This window comes from Bos javanicus, chromosome 19 (genome assembly GCF_032452875.1).
Source record: "Bos javanicus breed banteng chromosome 19, ARS-OSU_banteng_1.0, whole genome shotgun sequence".
Lineage (NCBI taxonomy): Eukaryota > Metazoa > Chordata > Mammalia > Artiodactyla > Bovidae > Bos > Bos javanicus.
The window spans coordinates 19,280,488-19,296,894 of NC_083886.1; the positions used below are offsets into that span (position 1 = coordinate 19,280,488).

At 38.6% G+C, this 16,407-nt stretch overlaps 1 protein-coding gene across 10 annotated transcripts in view; it reads right to left on the minus strand.

The window, feature by feature from the left end:
- RHOT1 (ras homolog family member T1) overlaps positions 1–16,407 on the minus strand; it is a 68,647-nt gene that overhangs the window by 32,074 nt on the left and 20,166 nt on the right. For all 10 annotated transcript variants that reach the window (XR_009731243.1, XM_061390423.1, XM_061390418.1 and 7 more), the window contains exons 3-8: positions 14,426–14,507; positions 12,395–12,438; positions 12,056–12,109; positions 11,849–11,901; positions 8,128–8,236; positions 7,705–7,806 (exon numbers count right to left, since the gene is read on the minus strand). Coding sequence is in view for 9 of the 10 variants with exons in the window: in XM_061390423.1 (XP_061246407.1) it covers positions 7,705–7,806; positions 8,128–8,236; positions 11,849–11,901; positions 12,056–12,109; positions 12,395–12,438; positions 14,426–14,507 (444 nt within the window). In the remaining variant the exon portion in view is untranslated. The remainder of the gene's footprint in view (positions 1–7,704; positions 7,807–8,127; positions 8,237–11,848; positions 11,902–12,055; positions 12,110–12,394; positions 12,439–14,425; positions 14,508–16,407) is intronic.

Consider the following 16,407-nt stretch of genomic DNA (forward strand, 5'->3'; position numbering starts at 1 on the left):
AGTACTGGAGTTTCAGCTTTAGCATCATTTCTTCCAAAGAAATCCCAGGACTGATCTCCTTCAGAATGGACTGGTGGGATCTCCTTGCAGTCCAAGGGACTATCAAGAGTCTTCTCCAACACCACAGTTCAAAAGCATCAATTCTTCGGCGTTCAGCTTTCTTCACAGTCTAACTTTTTGTTGGCAAAGTAACGTCTCTGCTTTTGAATATGCTATCTAGGTTGGTCGTAACTTTCCTTCCAAGGAGTAAGCGTCTTTTAATTTCATGGCTGCAATCACCATCTGTAGTGATTTTGGAACCCCAAAAACTAAGTCTGACACTGTTTCCATTGTTTCCCCATCTATTTCCCATGAAGTGATGGGACCGGATGCCATGATCTTCGTTTTCTGAATGTTGAGCTTAAAGCCAACTTTTTCACACTCCTCTTTCACTTTCATCAAGAGGCTCTTTAGTTCTTCTTCCCTTTCTGCCATAAGGGTGGTGTCATCTGCATATCTGAAGTTACTGATATTTCTCCCAGCAATCTTGATTCCAGCTTGTGCTTCTTCCAGCCCAGCGTTTCTCATGATGTACTCTGCATATAAGTTAAATAAGCAGGGTGACAATATACAGCCTTGACATACTCCTTTTCCTATTTGGAACCAGTCTGTTGTTCCATGTCCAGTTCCACCGGTTGCTTTCTGACCTGCATATAGGTTTCTCAAGAGGCAGGTGAGGTGGTCTGGTATTCCCATCTCTTTCAGAATTTTCCACAGTTTCTTGTGATCCACACAGTCAAAGGCTTTGGCATAGTCAAGAAAGCAGAAATAGATGTTTTTCTGCAACTCTCTTGCTTTTTCCATGATCCAGCGGATGTTGGCAATTTGATCTCTGGTTCCTCTGCCTTTTCTAAAACCAGCTTGAACATCTGGAAGTTCACGGCTCACGTACTGCTGAAGCCTGGCTTGGAGAATTTTGAGCATTACTTTACTAGCGTGTGAGATGAGTGCAATTGTGCAGTAGTTTGAGCATTCTTTGGCATTGCCTTTCTTTGGGATTGGAATAAAAAATGACCTTTTCCAGTCTTGTGGCCTCTGCTGAGTTTTCCAAATTTTCTGGCATATTGAGTGCAGCACTTTAACAGCATCATCTTTCAGGATTTGGAATAGCTCAACTGGAATTCCATCACCTCCACTAGCTTTGTTCGTAGTGATGCTTTCTAAGGCCCACTTGACTTCACATTCCAGGATGTCTGGCTCTAGGTCAGTGATCACACCATCGTGATTATCTGTGTCGTGAAGATCTTTTTTGTACAGTTCTTCTGTGTATTCTTGCCACCTCTTCTTACTATCTTCTGCTTCTGTTAGGTCCATACCATTTCTGTCCTTTATCGAGCCCATCTTTGCATGAAATGTTCCCTTGGTATCTCTAATTTTCTTGAAGAGATCTCTGCTGCTGCTAAGTCACTTCAGTCATGTCCAACTCTGTGCAAACCCATAGACGGTAACCCACCAGGCTCCCCTGCCCCTGGAATTCTCCAGGCAAGAACACTGGAGTGGGTTGCCATTTCCTTCTCCAATGCATGAAAGTGAAAAGTGAAAGTGAAGGCGCTCAGTCGTGTCCAACCCTCAGCGACCCCATGACTGCAGCCTTCCAGGCTCCTCCGTCCATGGGATTTTCCAGGCAAGAGTACACTGGGGTGGGGTGCCAAAGAGATCTCTAGTCTTTCCCATTCTGTTGTTTCCCTCTATTTCTTTGCACTGATTGCTGAGGAAGGCTTTCTTATCTCTTCTTGCTATTCTTTGAAACTCTGCATTCAGATGCTTATATCTTTCCTTTTCTTCTTTGCTTTTCACTTCTCTTCTTTTCACAGCTATTTGTAAGGCCTCCCCAGACAGCCATTTTGCTTTTTTGCATTTCTTTTCCGTGGGGATGGTCTTGATCCCTGTCTCCTGTACAATGTCACGAACCTCCATCCATAGTTCATCAGGCACTCTTATCAGATCTAGTCCCTTAAATCTATTTCTCACTTCCACTGTATAATCATAAGGGATTTGATTTAGGTCATACCTGAATGTCTAGTGGTTTTCCCTACTTTCTTCAATTTAAGTCTGAATTTGCCAATAAGGAGTTCATGATGAGAGTCACAGTCAGCTCCTGGTCTTGTGTTTTGCTGACTATATAGAGCTTCTCCATCTTTGGCTGCAAAGAATATAATCAATCTGATTTCGGTGTTGACCATCTGGTGATGTCCATGTGTAGAGCCTTCTCTTGTGTTGTTGGAAGAGGGTGTTTGTTATGACCAGTGCATTCTCTTAACAAAAGCCTTTGCCCTGCTTCATTCCATATTCCAAGGCCAAATTTGCCTGTTACTCCAGCTGTTTCTTGACTTCCTACTTTAGCATTCCAGTCCCCTATAATGAAAAGGACATCTTTTTTGGGTGTTAGTTCTAAAAGATCTTGTAGGTCTTCATAGAACCGTTCAGCTTCTTCAGCATTACTGGTTGGGGCATAGACGTGGATTACTGTGATATTGAATGGTTCGCCTTGGAAACGAACAGAGATCATTCTGTCGTTCTTGAGATTGCATCCAAGTACTGCATTTTGGACTCTTTTGTTGATCATAATGGCTACTCCATTTCTTCTGAGGGATTCCTGCCCGCAGTAGTAGACATAATGGTCATCTGAGTTAAATTCACCCATTCCAGTCCATTTTAGTTCACTGATTCCTAGAATGTCGATGTTTACTCTTGCCATCTCCTGTTTGACCACTTCTAATTTGCCTTGATTCATGGAACTAACATTCCAGGTTCCTATGCAATATTGCTCTTTACAGCATCGGACCTTGCTTATATTACCAGTCACATCCACAACTGGGTATTGTATTTGCTTTGGCTCCATCCCTTCATTCTTTCTGGAGTTATTTCTCCACTGATCTCCAGTAGCAAGTTAGAAAGAAACATTTCAATTAAGAATATAAACCAGGATTAAGGAAGACTAAATCAGGATCAGATTAAGGGATAACTCAGATTCATATTTCAGAGAAGGCAATGGCACCCCACTCCAGTACTCTTGCCTGGAAAATCCCATGGACAGAGGAGCCTGGTAGGCTGCAGTCCATGGGGTCGCTAAGAGTCGGACACGACTGAGCGCCTTCACTTTCACTTTTCCTTTCATGCACTGGAGAAGGAAATGGCAACCCACTCCAGTGTTCTTGCCTGGAGAATCCCAGGGATGGGGGAGCCTGATGGGCTGCTGTCTATGGGGTCGCACAGAGTCAGACACGACTGAAGCGACTTAGCAGCAGCAGCAGCAGCAGCAGATTAATATTTATACCAGAGGTCAGCACTTTTATGGTAAAGCAATTAATAAAGATATAATAATAATGTCTAAGAATAAATAAAGACACAGCAAATACTTTAGGCATTGGGTGCCAATCGGCAAAATCAAGGATATCATGTAGGTACTTACACAGCAAGAAATAACCAAATTTCCACAAAGTTTTTATTAATTAAATTTAAAATATAATAATAAGTGAGTATACCTTTACTCTATAGGTCTACTAATATTACAGAAGGATAGACTTCTTCTTGGAGGGATATCGATTGGCTTAGTCGGGGTTCAAAGTCAGTGTTCCCTATCTTGTAATAAACTATAATGGAATATCAGTTCAGTTCAGTTCAGTCGCGTCTGACTCTTTGTGACCCCATCGATTATACACTCTGGAGAAGGAAATTATATAATGGAATATAATCTGCAAAAAATCCTACAAAAACAAAAAAGACCACTATGATACATACCCAAAACTAACTCAGTATTGTAAATCAATTATACTTTAATTTAAAAAAAGCTAGCTTTTCCTATCATGAAAATCAATTGCAGATATTCATCTATTAATGCTGATCTGTAATGAGATTTAACATATTTCATCTCTGAAAATGTCTTTTTAACAATCCCAATAGTGACACTGATCCATAAACATATAACTTTCTTTGAGCACATTCATCACTTGGAAGGCATTTATAGAATTCTATTTCATTCTTTTCGTGATATTTGCCTGTTAACATGTCATACACTGCAGATTAATCAGTTCCAACTGAAGGTTGGGTGGAAGCTCCTCAACTGCATGGTCAAATGGATCAGGAAATTAAAAAATTTCCTTTGCATGTGCATCAAGGTCCAAAAAACAGTGATGCTGGAATTATAGCTCAGAAAGTATATCTGTTTTGCCATCTGAAGATCCACTTTTTTTCTCTTCTTGTTTTGGCATATGTATGTACTGGTAATAAAAAAAATAAAACGCTACTGTACAGGGGTACATGTGGCACATGAGATGCTGCTGCCAAGTCTGCAGTGTGTCAGTGCAGTTCGCAGGGCGACGAGCAGTGGTGTGATGACAGTTACCACAGACAAGCTCTGCTACAACCACATGACTGCCTTCACAGCAGGAAAGTGCAGACAGACGTGAGGGAATGAACACGGCTGTGCTGCAATAAAGCTTACCTATGAACCATGAAATCCGAAGGCCTTATAAATTTCCCCATATCTCAAAACATTATTCTTTTTGACTTTTTCCCCAATCATTAAAAAATGCAAAATGTATCTTAGCTCACAGGCTATATAAAAGCTGGTGGCGGTCGACAGATGAATGGATAAAGTAGCTGTGGTACATATATATGATGGAATATTACTCAAACATAAAAAGCAATGCTAATGACTGACTCATTAGAGTCAGTTCTAATGAGGTGGATGAATCTAGAGTCTATTATATACAGTGAAGGGAGTCAGAAAGAGAAAAACAAGTACATATACTAACGCAATATATGTAATCTAGAAAGATGGTACTGATGAAATTATTTGCAGAGCAGCAATGGAGACACAGACATACAGAACAGACTTATGGACGTGGTGGCAGGGAGGAAAGGGTGGGGTGTATGGAGAGAATAAGATGGAAACATACATTACCATATGTAAAATAGATAGCCAATGGGAATTTGCTGTATGACTCAGGGAACTCAAACCGGGGCTCTGTAACAATCTAGAGAGGGGGGATGGGGAGGGAGGTTCAAGAGGAAGGGGACATATATATATCTATGGCTGATTCATGCTGATGCTTGGCAGAACCAACGTAATTCTGTAAAGGAATTATACTTTAATTAAAAAAAAAAAAAGAAGGTGGCAGGCCAAATTTGGCCCATGGGTCAGTTCTCCAATCATTCACCTATACTATAAATTTTTCCCGAAAAAAGTCTTTTCAGGAAACTTTTTTTCCCCAGCAAACTTCTATTCCTTAAAAATTCAAAATAACAACAAAAGAAACAAATAGCTCAATTAAGAGATGGATAAAATACTTAAACAGACCTTTCTCCAAAGGAGATATACAAATGGCCAATAAACACAAGAAATGATGTTCAATATCATTAGCCATCATGGAAATGCAGTTCAAACAACGTAAGACACCACTCCCATCTACCAGGATGACTACAAACAAACAAAGGCCAGGGGGAGGATAATAGGTGCTGGCAGAGATGTGGGGAAATTGGGACTTTAATTTTAGTGGTTCCTCAATATGAGTGAAACACAGAATTACCATGTGACCTAGTAATTCCACCTCTAAACAGACATTCAAAACAGGGGTTCAAACTTGTGTGTGAATGTTCTTAGCAGTATTCACAATAGCCAAAAGGTGGAAGCAACCCAGTTATCTACCAAACAGTTGAATGGATAAACAAAATATGCTATATGCATACAATGAAGTGTCATTTGACCGTAAAAAGGAATGAAGTACTAGTAACGCTACAATATGGATGTACCTTGGAAACATTACACTACATCAAAGAAGCCAGACACAGAAGACCACATATTGTATGATTCCATTCATATGAAATGCCAAGAATAGGCAAATTCAGAGAGACAGAGAGTAGACTAGTGGTTGCCAAAAAGTAGGGGAAGGGGGAGGAGGGAATGGAAGTTACTGCTAATGGGTACAGGGTTTCTCTGGGGGTGATGAAATGCTCTGAAATCAGACAATGACGAACATACAACTTTGTGAATACATTAAAAATCACTGAAAAGAACAAAAAAGTGAACTTTATGGTATGTGAGTTATATCTCAATATAAAATTTAATTTTAAAAGTCTATGGTGTGGAGAAGGAAATGGCAACCCACTCCAGTATCCTTGCCTGGAAAATCCCATGGACAGGAGTCTGGTGGGCTACAATCCATGGGGTCGTAAAGAATTGGACACAACTGAGTATCTGAGCATGTTAGGTGAGGACCACTAAACTTCCCTCTCTCATTACTGAGTGGGTGTTCGCCTGTTTCTGCACATTTCAGCATGAACCTGGCATAAGAGAAATTGCTTCAGACTGAGAGTGCCCGTCTGCTCCCCTGCAGGTGCGTGGGAGCCTGGGGCTTCTTGGGGGGAAGTGATGCCCTTGCTTATGGGAGTTGGACTCCTTTGGTGCTGCCTTGAGCCAAGGATGGTTAGGGAGGGGAAGTGCAGCATCAAATTAAGTGCAGTGGCTGGCTAATAGCTTTCTTATAGATCAGTAATCAATCAGAATTAAAAACCGAGAAACAAAAAGAAAAAATAATAATAACATTAAAAACCCAGCACCATGAAAGAAGAAGAAAGGAAACAAAATATTTATGTATAAATCTAACAAAATATGTACAAGATCTTTGTGAGGGTAAACTACAAAGCTCTAGGTCTATACGTACAATAGAACATTATTTAGCCTTTAAAAAAAATTTCTGAAACATGCTACAGTGTGAGTGAATCTTGAAGACACTAAGCTACGTGAAATAATCCAGGGGCAAAGGACAAATTCTGTAGGATTCCATGTATATGAGATACCAAGAGTAGTCAGATTCAGAGACAGAAGGTAGCATGGTTATTGCCAAGAATGGGAAGGAGGGAATGGAAAGTTATTGTCTAATGGGTTGCGAGTTCCAGTTTGAGAAGCTGAAATTCTGTACATGAATGGTGGTATTGGTACAACAACGTGCATGTCTGTAATGCTACTGAACTGCATATTTTAAAACATTAAATTTCATCTTATTTTTTTTCTCACAATAAAAAAAAAGACCAAAATTCTGGTTTAAAAAAAAAAAAAGTCTATGGTGATTGGCTGTGGAAAGAACCAGAACGTATGAAATTCCTTACGTTTATTGACTTAAATAATTTTGCCTGTTACACGTAATTAAAAAAAAAAAAAAAACCTTTATACTTTGGCAGAAAAAAAGTCTATGGTAAAATATCATTAAATTTTAGATATTTCATTAAGGAATTACTATGTTTCTAAGCTATGGAACAAAAGGGAGTATTCCAATTGTATTATATATCATATCCATGTCAAATAATTATACAAGTTTTTCACTTGTATGTGTTACTAAGTTTGTGAATTTTATAGTAGCAAAGCAAATAGACTATTAGTTAAGTCTTTGGACTTTTTGTTGTTATAGTTGCCAATTCTTCTGTTTATTTTAATTACATTTCTTAAAATAGTATTTGACCTGGCATATTATTCTGAGCATTAAACGTGACTGTCTTTGAAAAGTACCTAGGAAATATAACAGTTTAATAAGTAATTAATTTAAATTTCAGCAGTTTAGATGAATACTTAAGAGTTACTAACAATCAGTATCATAATGGAGTGATAATGTGCTACCTACACATTCCAGTCCTTACTAACATGGTCTGATGGGATGGAGGGTTTACCTCTTTCTCCTCTGGGCAGTACAAGGGCCCTGTAGGATGAAGAACTGCTTTCTGTGCATAATAGAAGAGCTCTGATATGTTCTTCAGATTTTTTGCTGAACACTGAAAAGAAAATTTTAAATGTTTCACTCTGAAAGCAATTCAGAGAGAGCGAGCTAAGAACATTTAAAAAAATGTTTTCTTTTTAAACTATCAAGATTCCTTGAAGAAACTGAAAAAATCCATTTTTTTAGTGGATATCACCATATGATAGACTACAAAGAGCCCAGAGACCAGTTCCAAGTTCTCTGTTTTATTTGATTTACATGATTTCACAAACAGGAAATTTATTCCACCCCACATCTTCCCCCATCTCCTACTCTGAACCTCAATTTAGTGAGAATTCACCAACTGTAAATTTCAAAATGAAATGAGAATGCATACCTCCACACAGGTTTCTATTTCTGTGTACTGGTTCATAATAGGAAGGATGGTCTCCATACTACTATATTCCACCAGGTCAGATTTGTTCCCAACCAGTATCAAAGGCAGCCTGAAATAAACAGGGCACATGGTAATAATAAGGAAGGCAAAAGACATTAGATTTTATTTTAATGTACATTGTAACCTACTAAAGTACAATGATAAAGTTATTGAAGAGGGCAAACTATACATGGTAATCAGGGAACAATCCCTCTGACAAAGCGGCATTTGAGGCAAGGAGTGAAGGATAAGATGGAACCTGTCAGGTGAAGAGCCTGGAGAGAGCTGGCTGGGACGAAGCGACAGCATGTGGAAAAGCCCCAAACTGAAGAAACATCCCCATGAGTCTGGAGAACAGAAAAATGCCAGAGCGGCTGAGGAGTACTGGTCAAAGGGGAAGACACATAAAGCGGAGCTGGAGGGACAAGCAAAGGCCAGATGCAAAACGACTTTACAGCTACAGTACAGAGAGTGTGTTTTAAGTGTAAAATGACAGGATCTGATAGACATTTTAAAATGCAGTCATTTGTTATCTTTTAGAGATACATACTGAAATAGTTAGAGTATGATATGATGTCTGATTTGTTCAAAATGATCCCAAAGGAAGGGGTAATAAATGAAACAACACTGGCCATGAGTTGTTAATCGTTGAAGCTGGATGATACAGAGGGATTCATTATATTATTCTACTTTTGTATATATTTGATTTTTTTTCAATAATAAAAAAGTTCTTTTAATGTGGTATCCTGGATTAGGGTAGTGGAGACAGAGAGGAAATTTTCAGATTTGAGATATATTTTTGAAGTAGAACAGATAGGAGCAACAGTAGATTAGATATGAAGATTGAAGGAAATTAGAAATCAAGAAAAGTACATAGATCTTTTTGGCTGGACAAAAGGATTAAATTTTTTTCCATTTTTAAAGTTTTAATTGAATTTGTTACAATATATTGCTTCTGTTTTGTATTTTGGTCCTTTGGCCCAGAGGTATGTGGGATCCTAGTTCCCCGTTCAGTTCAGTTCAGTCGCTCAGTCGTGTCCAACTCTTTGCGACCCCATGAATCACAGCACGCCAGGCCTCCCTGTCCATTACCAACTCCCGGAGTTCACTCAGACTCACGTCCATCAAGTCAGTGATGCCATCCAGCCATCTCATCCTCTGTCGTCCCCTTCTCCTCCTGCCCCCAATCCCTCCCAACATCAGAGTTTTTTCCAATGAGTCAACTCTTCGCATGAGGTAGCCAAAGTACTGGAGTTTCAGCTTTAGCATCATTCCTTCCAAAGAAATCCCAGGGCTGATCTCCTTCAGAATGGACTGGTTGGATCTCTTTGCAGTCCAAGGGACTCTCAAGAGTCTTCTCCAACACCACAGTTCAAAAGCATCAATTCTTTGGCGCTCAGCCTTCTTCACACTCCAACTCTCACATCCATACACGACTACTGGAAAAACCATAGCCTTGACTAGACGGACCTTTGTTGGCAAAGCAATGTCTCTGCTTTTGAATATGCTATCTAGGTTGGTCGTAACTTTCCTTCCAAGGAGCAAGTGTCTTTTAATTTCATGGCTGCAGTCACCATCTGCAGTGATTTTGGAGCCCCCCAAAATAAAGTCTGACACTGTTTCCACTGTTTCCCCATCTATTTTCCATGAAGTGATGGGACCGGATGCCATGATCTTCATTTTCTGAATGTTGAGCTTTAAGCCAACTTTTTCACTCTCCACTTTCACTTTCATCAAGAGGCTTTTTAGTTCCTCTTCGCTTTCTGCCATAAGGGTGGTATCATCTGCATATCGGAGGTTATTGATATTTCTCCCAGCAATCTTGATTCCAGCTTGTGCTTCTTCCAGTCCAGCGTTTCTCATGATGTAGTCAACCATTGGACTGCCAGGGAAGTCCCCAAAATGAACAGATCTTTGGAGACAGAAAAGATTGAGAAATCTGGGGGTGGGGGCAGTGGGGAATAGGCAGGAAATAAAGAATTTTATTTTCAATAAATTAAATGTGAAAGGCCTATCATAAATCTGAATGGGGATTACCAAGGAGAACTAGCCCAGTAGAGAACAATTATTTGTACAACCCATAAGAGAGCTTAAAGAGAAGGCAAATCATCTAGCTGGGACTCCAAATTATAAAAGAAACACTTGCAGGCATTTATTTAACCACCTAGTGTGGTTATTATGTGTAAATGGACCGGCCCACTACATAACCCAAACATAGATTGTTAATAGAGCCAGGAGAGTTCCCCAAAATGCACTGCATTACAACCAGAGGTGTGCTCAGAATAATTTACGGATCTTAAAAAAAGAAAACACACAAGTCCAAGCGCTACTCCAAACGTACTAATCCTAAAACTCAAACAGTAGAGCAAAGGCGTCTATATTGTTGCAAGGTACCTCAGGTGACAGTGATGGGCACATCTGACTGAGGACCACTGTGATAATGGTCCACAGAAGTCCTAGATAAGAACATATGTGTAATAAATATAAACTTAAGGTATGAGGCCCAGGAAAGAAGGTACTGGGAAAATGTGAACTCCATACATTAATGAAATAGACCACCTTGGAACAAATCAACCACAAGAGAAATAAACATGCTCCTATGATTCAGGGAAGGGTACAGGTATACCCACGCCTGAGAAAGCTCAATTAGATCTCCCAAACATTGAAGGCCACTTTCAGATGGTACACTAAAAGGGGCATGAGACTAGCCAGCTAGTTTCTAGAGAGCAGTTTAGGAAGCTGTCATGGTAGAGTCAATTTTAAAAATTCAGTTGTTCAAGATAGTGCTTCATGCTGCTGCTGCTGCTAAGTTGCTTCAGTCGTGTCTGACTCTGTGCGACCCCACAGACGGCAGCCCACTAGGCTCCCCCGTCCCTGGGATTCTCCAGGCAAGAACACTGGAGTGGGTTGCTATTTCCTTCTCCAATGCATGAAAGTGAAAAGTGAAAGTGAAGTTGCTCAGTCGTGTCTGACTCTTAGCAACCCCATGGACTGCATAGATCCTGGCAAAACTGACTTCTCGGAAGAGTCCTCGAAACAGTTCAAGAAATAAGCAAGAAAAGCAAGTGTAAGGAGCATAGAGGCATTGTTTCCTCCAAAGCAGTCAAGGCATCATTTCTGTGATGACAGAAATGAACTTTATTTGTACTGTCCATTACCCTAACCTCTAGCCACAAGTGCCTATCAAGCACTTGAAATGTGGCTGCATCCAAGGCACCGAATTTTTAGTATTATTTAATTTTACTTAAATTGCCCCAACTGACTAGAAGCTACTCCACTGGACAGTACAGCTCTAGAGAGCTCCTCTCAGCTCAGTCAGTAAGTCATCACAAAGTGACTTTAAAACAGTGATAATGACTGTGCTCTTACATATTTCACATGGTGAACATTCAATGATTGGGATAATGCCAGTCCTCAAAAGGGCATCTCAAGAAAGAGGGCAGATTACAGTTTCAGAGCTCTATTCTCTGCTTTGCTCTCAAATGTGTATGCAGCCTCTAGTAATTCCTCTCTGATAAAGGTGTGTGTGTATAAACAGACCTATTAGATGAAGCACATATGGCAAACTATTAACTAGCAGATCTAAGTGAATAGTTTACAGATCTTTACTGCACTATTTCTTGCGATTTTTCTCCAAGTTTGAAATTTTTCAATATACAAAGTTTCAGAGAGAAAAAAGTACCTGCTGTCTTTGTCTGTTCTTTCATTTATGAGAGGAATCCATCGACTTGTTACCTAAAATGAAAATTAACAGGAGTTAAGGCCTAATGAAGATCTGCCTTGAAAAATACTCCACCCTAGAACTCCTAAAATTCTAAATTGAGGATCAATTTTAAAAGTGCCCCCACTGAAATTTAACAAAGTATAGTGAAAAGTCACATATTCATACCTTATCAATGGAATGCTTGTTGTTCACAGCATAAACTATGCAGATGACATTAGCCTATAAGAAAAATTAACAAATCGATGGTATTTTAAAATAATACAAATGTAGTATTTAATTACCAGCTAGCTAATATATTTCAGTCAAACAAAGAAAAAAATTTGAAAATTAAAAAACTTAGCATGCCTCTAAAAGCAAAAGGATTTATGTCAAAAATACATACTCAAAGTCAGCAGCAACATTAAAGAACTGAAAAAGCCCTCTCTGTGAGAGAAGGAAATGGCAGACACAGGATCATCATTGTTCTCCCACAAACAAACCTAGAATTATTTTTTTTTAACTCACCTGTGATATTTCTTGATGAAGCTGTTCATCACTCTGTTCTGCTTCTACAAATGATAAAGTCAATTTTTTTTCATATTTTAAACACTTTCATAAAAATGAATGAACAACCAAGCTAAAATCCATCTGACATCCACCTAACATCCCTCAAAACCTCCCTCACCTCCCATGTCATTTACAAGACGTACTGCCAGACAAGTGGCAAAGAAAAGGGAAAGCCAGAGAAGGGAAAGAGTGGAACTATGATAAGGAAGCTGGCTGGCACTGAGAGACAAGTCTACATGAAGATAGTCAGGCAGGGAAGAGCACAAGGCATTGTGTGATCAATCTGGGCCAGCATCTGATCCAAAGCTGAGAAGGGACTGGCAAAAGAGATCAGAAACTCAAGCTAGGAGACTGGGTACTAAAGAGTCAGAAGCCCAGACAAAAAGCCTATACACACAGGGTCAAAAAGCCAGGTGAGAGTCTGGGAAATACAAGCTTAAGATCTAGAAAGCTGATAGAAGTAATCTTAACCAGGCCTCAGAGGCAAAACCAGAGCATGATAATGAAAAGTCAAGAATTCCCTCACTCGCCCATCTCTCTGGCTAGAACTGGTCTCATGGAGGGATATGCCTATAATCCCACAGGTGCAAGGGATGGGCATATACATAGCTAGGAGAGAGATAGGAGAGAGAAGTAAACAAACGAAGAGCAAAGCAATTATTGATATATTAGATCACTTTACGTTAACTGCTTCCCCTCAAAATGTTATTTCTGACATATAAACTAATGTTACAAATGAGTACAATGGTATCTCAATTAATGCTAAATAACTGGCCATATTTCAAATATCTTCTCTAAGTTGAATAATCAAGCAGTTAAAGCTTCAAGTGTAATACTGAAGTCAATCTAAACATGTAGCTACACACACTGAAAAAGAATAATTCTATACATAGAGCTAGTTATGAGACTGACGGTAGCAGGGAGCATCCAACCCCCCTCAGCTTCTAGTAGAGTACTGTCCAACAGAAATGTGATATAAACCATATATGGAATTTTAAATTTTCTAGTAGTCACCTTAAACAAAGTAAAAAGAAACAGGTAAAAATTTAAGTTAATCCAAAGTATCAAAAATACTAAAATTTCAACATGTAATCAACAGAAAAATTATGAGATCCTGTACTTTATTTTATACTGTCTTCTAAGTCCACTTATATTTTATCCTTAGAGCACATTTCAATTTAGACTAGACACATTTTAAGTGTTCAACAGTCACATGTATTAGACTGCACGGTTCTAGTGTTTCATTTTTAGAATGGATGGGATACCAGATCAGCAAAACAAAGTATTACCAATGTGGTTATACACATGTTTAAAAATAGATTTCATTTTTCAGAGCAGTTTTAGGTTCACAGCAAAACTGAGTGGAAGGCAGAGATTTCCCACAGACCTCCTGATTTCATATAGTTTCCCCCATTGTCATCAGCCCGCATCAGTGATACATGTTACAACTGACCCTTCCTTTCCAAGAGAAGTTCCACAACAAAGCAAAATAGTTTAATGATTAACAAGTAAGTAGTATTGTGCAGAAAAACTTTACATTATTAAAAACAATACAGATGTGCTTCCATTATCATTTAATGTAAGCAAACTGTTTTAACTTTTTTAGGACAAACTCTGACAAATTAAAAACAAACTTAGAACTCAACAAAATTTTCACATGAGAACTCTTTCTACATCACCATGCCTGAATGCCTGATAACAAAATAACACAGAACTCTGCAAATATGCTAATTCAAGGAGGCTTATGATTTATCTGGTCATTTGCCATCCCCCTTTCCCTTTCATTATTATGGAACCCAACTTAGTAAATTAGGGACAGAGAACTGCAAGGTGGAGGCTTTTTGTGGGGTGTGGGGTAAGACAAGAAGAGTATATAATCATTTACGGCGAGAGAAAGACACTCCTCGTAAAACATTTTTTAACGCTTAGTAAGTATCTTTTTAAGGACTTTTAACTCTACAGCTTCACCCGCAAGAAGACATTTACTACCTGAGTAATCTACAATGTGCGTGGGAACTCTCTCAGGGGTAACATCAGCTGGAATGGTGATTTCTTCTGCCCGGGGAGGAACCTTCATTTGCAAACAAATATAAAAGAAGGAAAAACCTTTGAATATCAGAAATCAAACTTTTTAGATTATGTAAATTCATGTATAATTAGCCCTTTCACCCATGCTTACCTTTAAAGGTATTTATTATAATTTTAAATGTTTATTTTTGTGCTTTACCATAGATGCAAATACATACTAAAGCTATATGATAAAACACTAAAAAAATAAAATAAAAGCACATTTATACCTGTGTGGGCACAGGACATATTAAGGACACTTCAGCTCCCAAAACAATACTTAAATTAATTTAGTGTTTCAAAATTAGATTTCTAAAATGTAGTTTTCATTCTATTTTGTTGAACGCTTAAGATATTCTGCAAGTGAAGACCTATCCTCAAGGGACTGCCCTGGCGGTTCAGTGGTTAAGATTCCGTGCTTCTGTCCTTTCCATCTACGATCCGGCAGGATGGCACCCACACAAAGAAAGACAGCTAGAAGAAGGGCTGATCCACCACCAGTGAGGTGGTGACCAGGAGAATACACTATCAACATTCACAAGTGCATCCATGGAGTGGGTTTCAAGAAGTGTGCTCCTCAGGCACTCCAAGAAAGCCAGAAATTGGCCATGAAGGAGATGGGAACCCCAGATGTTCACACTGACAAGGCTCAACAGAGCTGGCTGGGCCAAAGCAATAAGGAAATGTCCCATACTGGTATGCAGCTGTCCAGAAAACGAAATTAAGATGAGACTCACTAAACAAGCTCTACCCTTGGGCTACCTACGTGCCTGTCACAACTTTCAAAAATCTAGACACTTGATGTGAATGAGAACTAACAGCTGACTGTCCAATAAAGTTAATGAACCAAAAATAAAAAAAAGATTCTGCACTCCCAATGCAGGAGGTACGGGTTTCATCCCTGGTCAGGGAGCTAAGATTCTGCATGCCACTCAGCACAGCCAAAAAAAAAAAAAAAAAAGAAATCTTCAAATAAATTAATAAATTATCAAAATTATCTCTTCTAGAAGATAACTGTTTTGCTATATAAACCTTAAGCAGAATAACTCCATTATTCAAAAAAACTCCTTATCTACACCCAAAAGGACTATGATAACATAACAATTCTAAACTAAGTTAAAATATCACAAAAAACTTTTAGGTACTATACTCTAAGTGATCATAATTAATGTTGCTGATTTCACAAACCACATATGAAAATATACTCCACTTTACAAATTATGATTTATTTAACTATCTTATTTAAGAGAAAAAAAGTGAAAGAAACAATGGTCACATGACAATTGTAATTACTGAAATAACTACTATATAATACATTAAATTGCTCTCTGAACAATGAAATTGTACAGGTATTCCTAATTAAACATGAGTAAATAAATGATAAATGCAAACCATGGTGCTAGTAATACCTATTATATGAAGAAAGAAAATAAAAAGAAATAATCTTTATCTCATTTGCATTGATCCCATTCCTCATAACAATAGCTTTACATAATGCTTTAGGCAACTATTCACCATACTGGATCTTCCAACATGTAAATAAATACACTGCCAGCAATAACAAAGCCACCATGCTTTTGGTGGTATTTTAGCAAGTTTATCTCATTTGAGACCCACAACTATTCTTCGAGGTAGGCAAAGGTGGAATGAATTAGATTTTTTATTTGTAAAATGATGTAGGTAGATAATATTTGAGATTTTCAAACATGTGTATCAGAATCCTAGTGGCTCTAATGATGTCTCAAAGACTGGGGAGAGTCAGACAGAAGGCAGGTGGGGAGCCAGACATTTCATCCTTACTTCAACTAAAGAAATACTCATCTGTTCTATATTTGGGGTTTATAAAAACATTTTATTTTTAAGAAAGAATTACACAGCTTAGATGATCCCTAAGGAGATCCAAC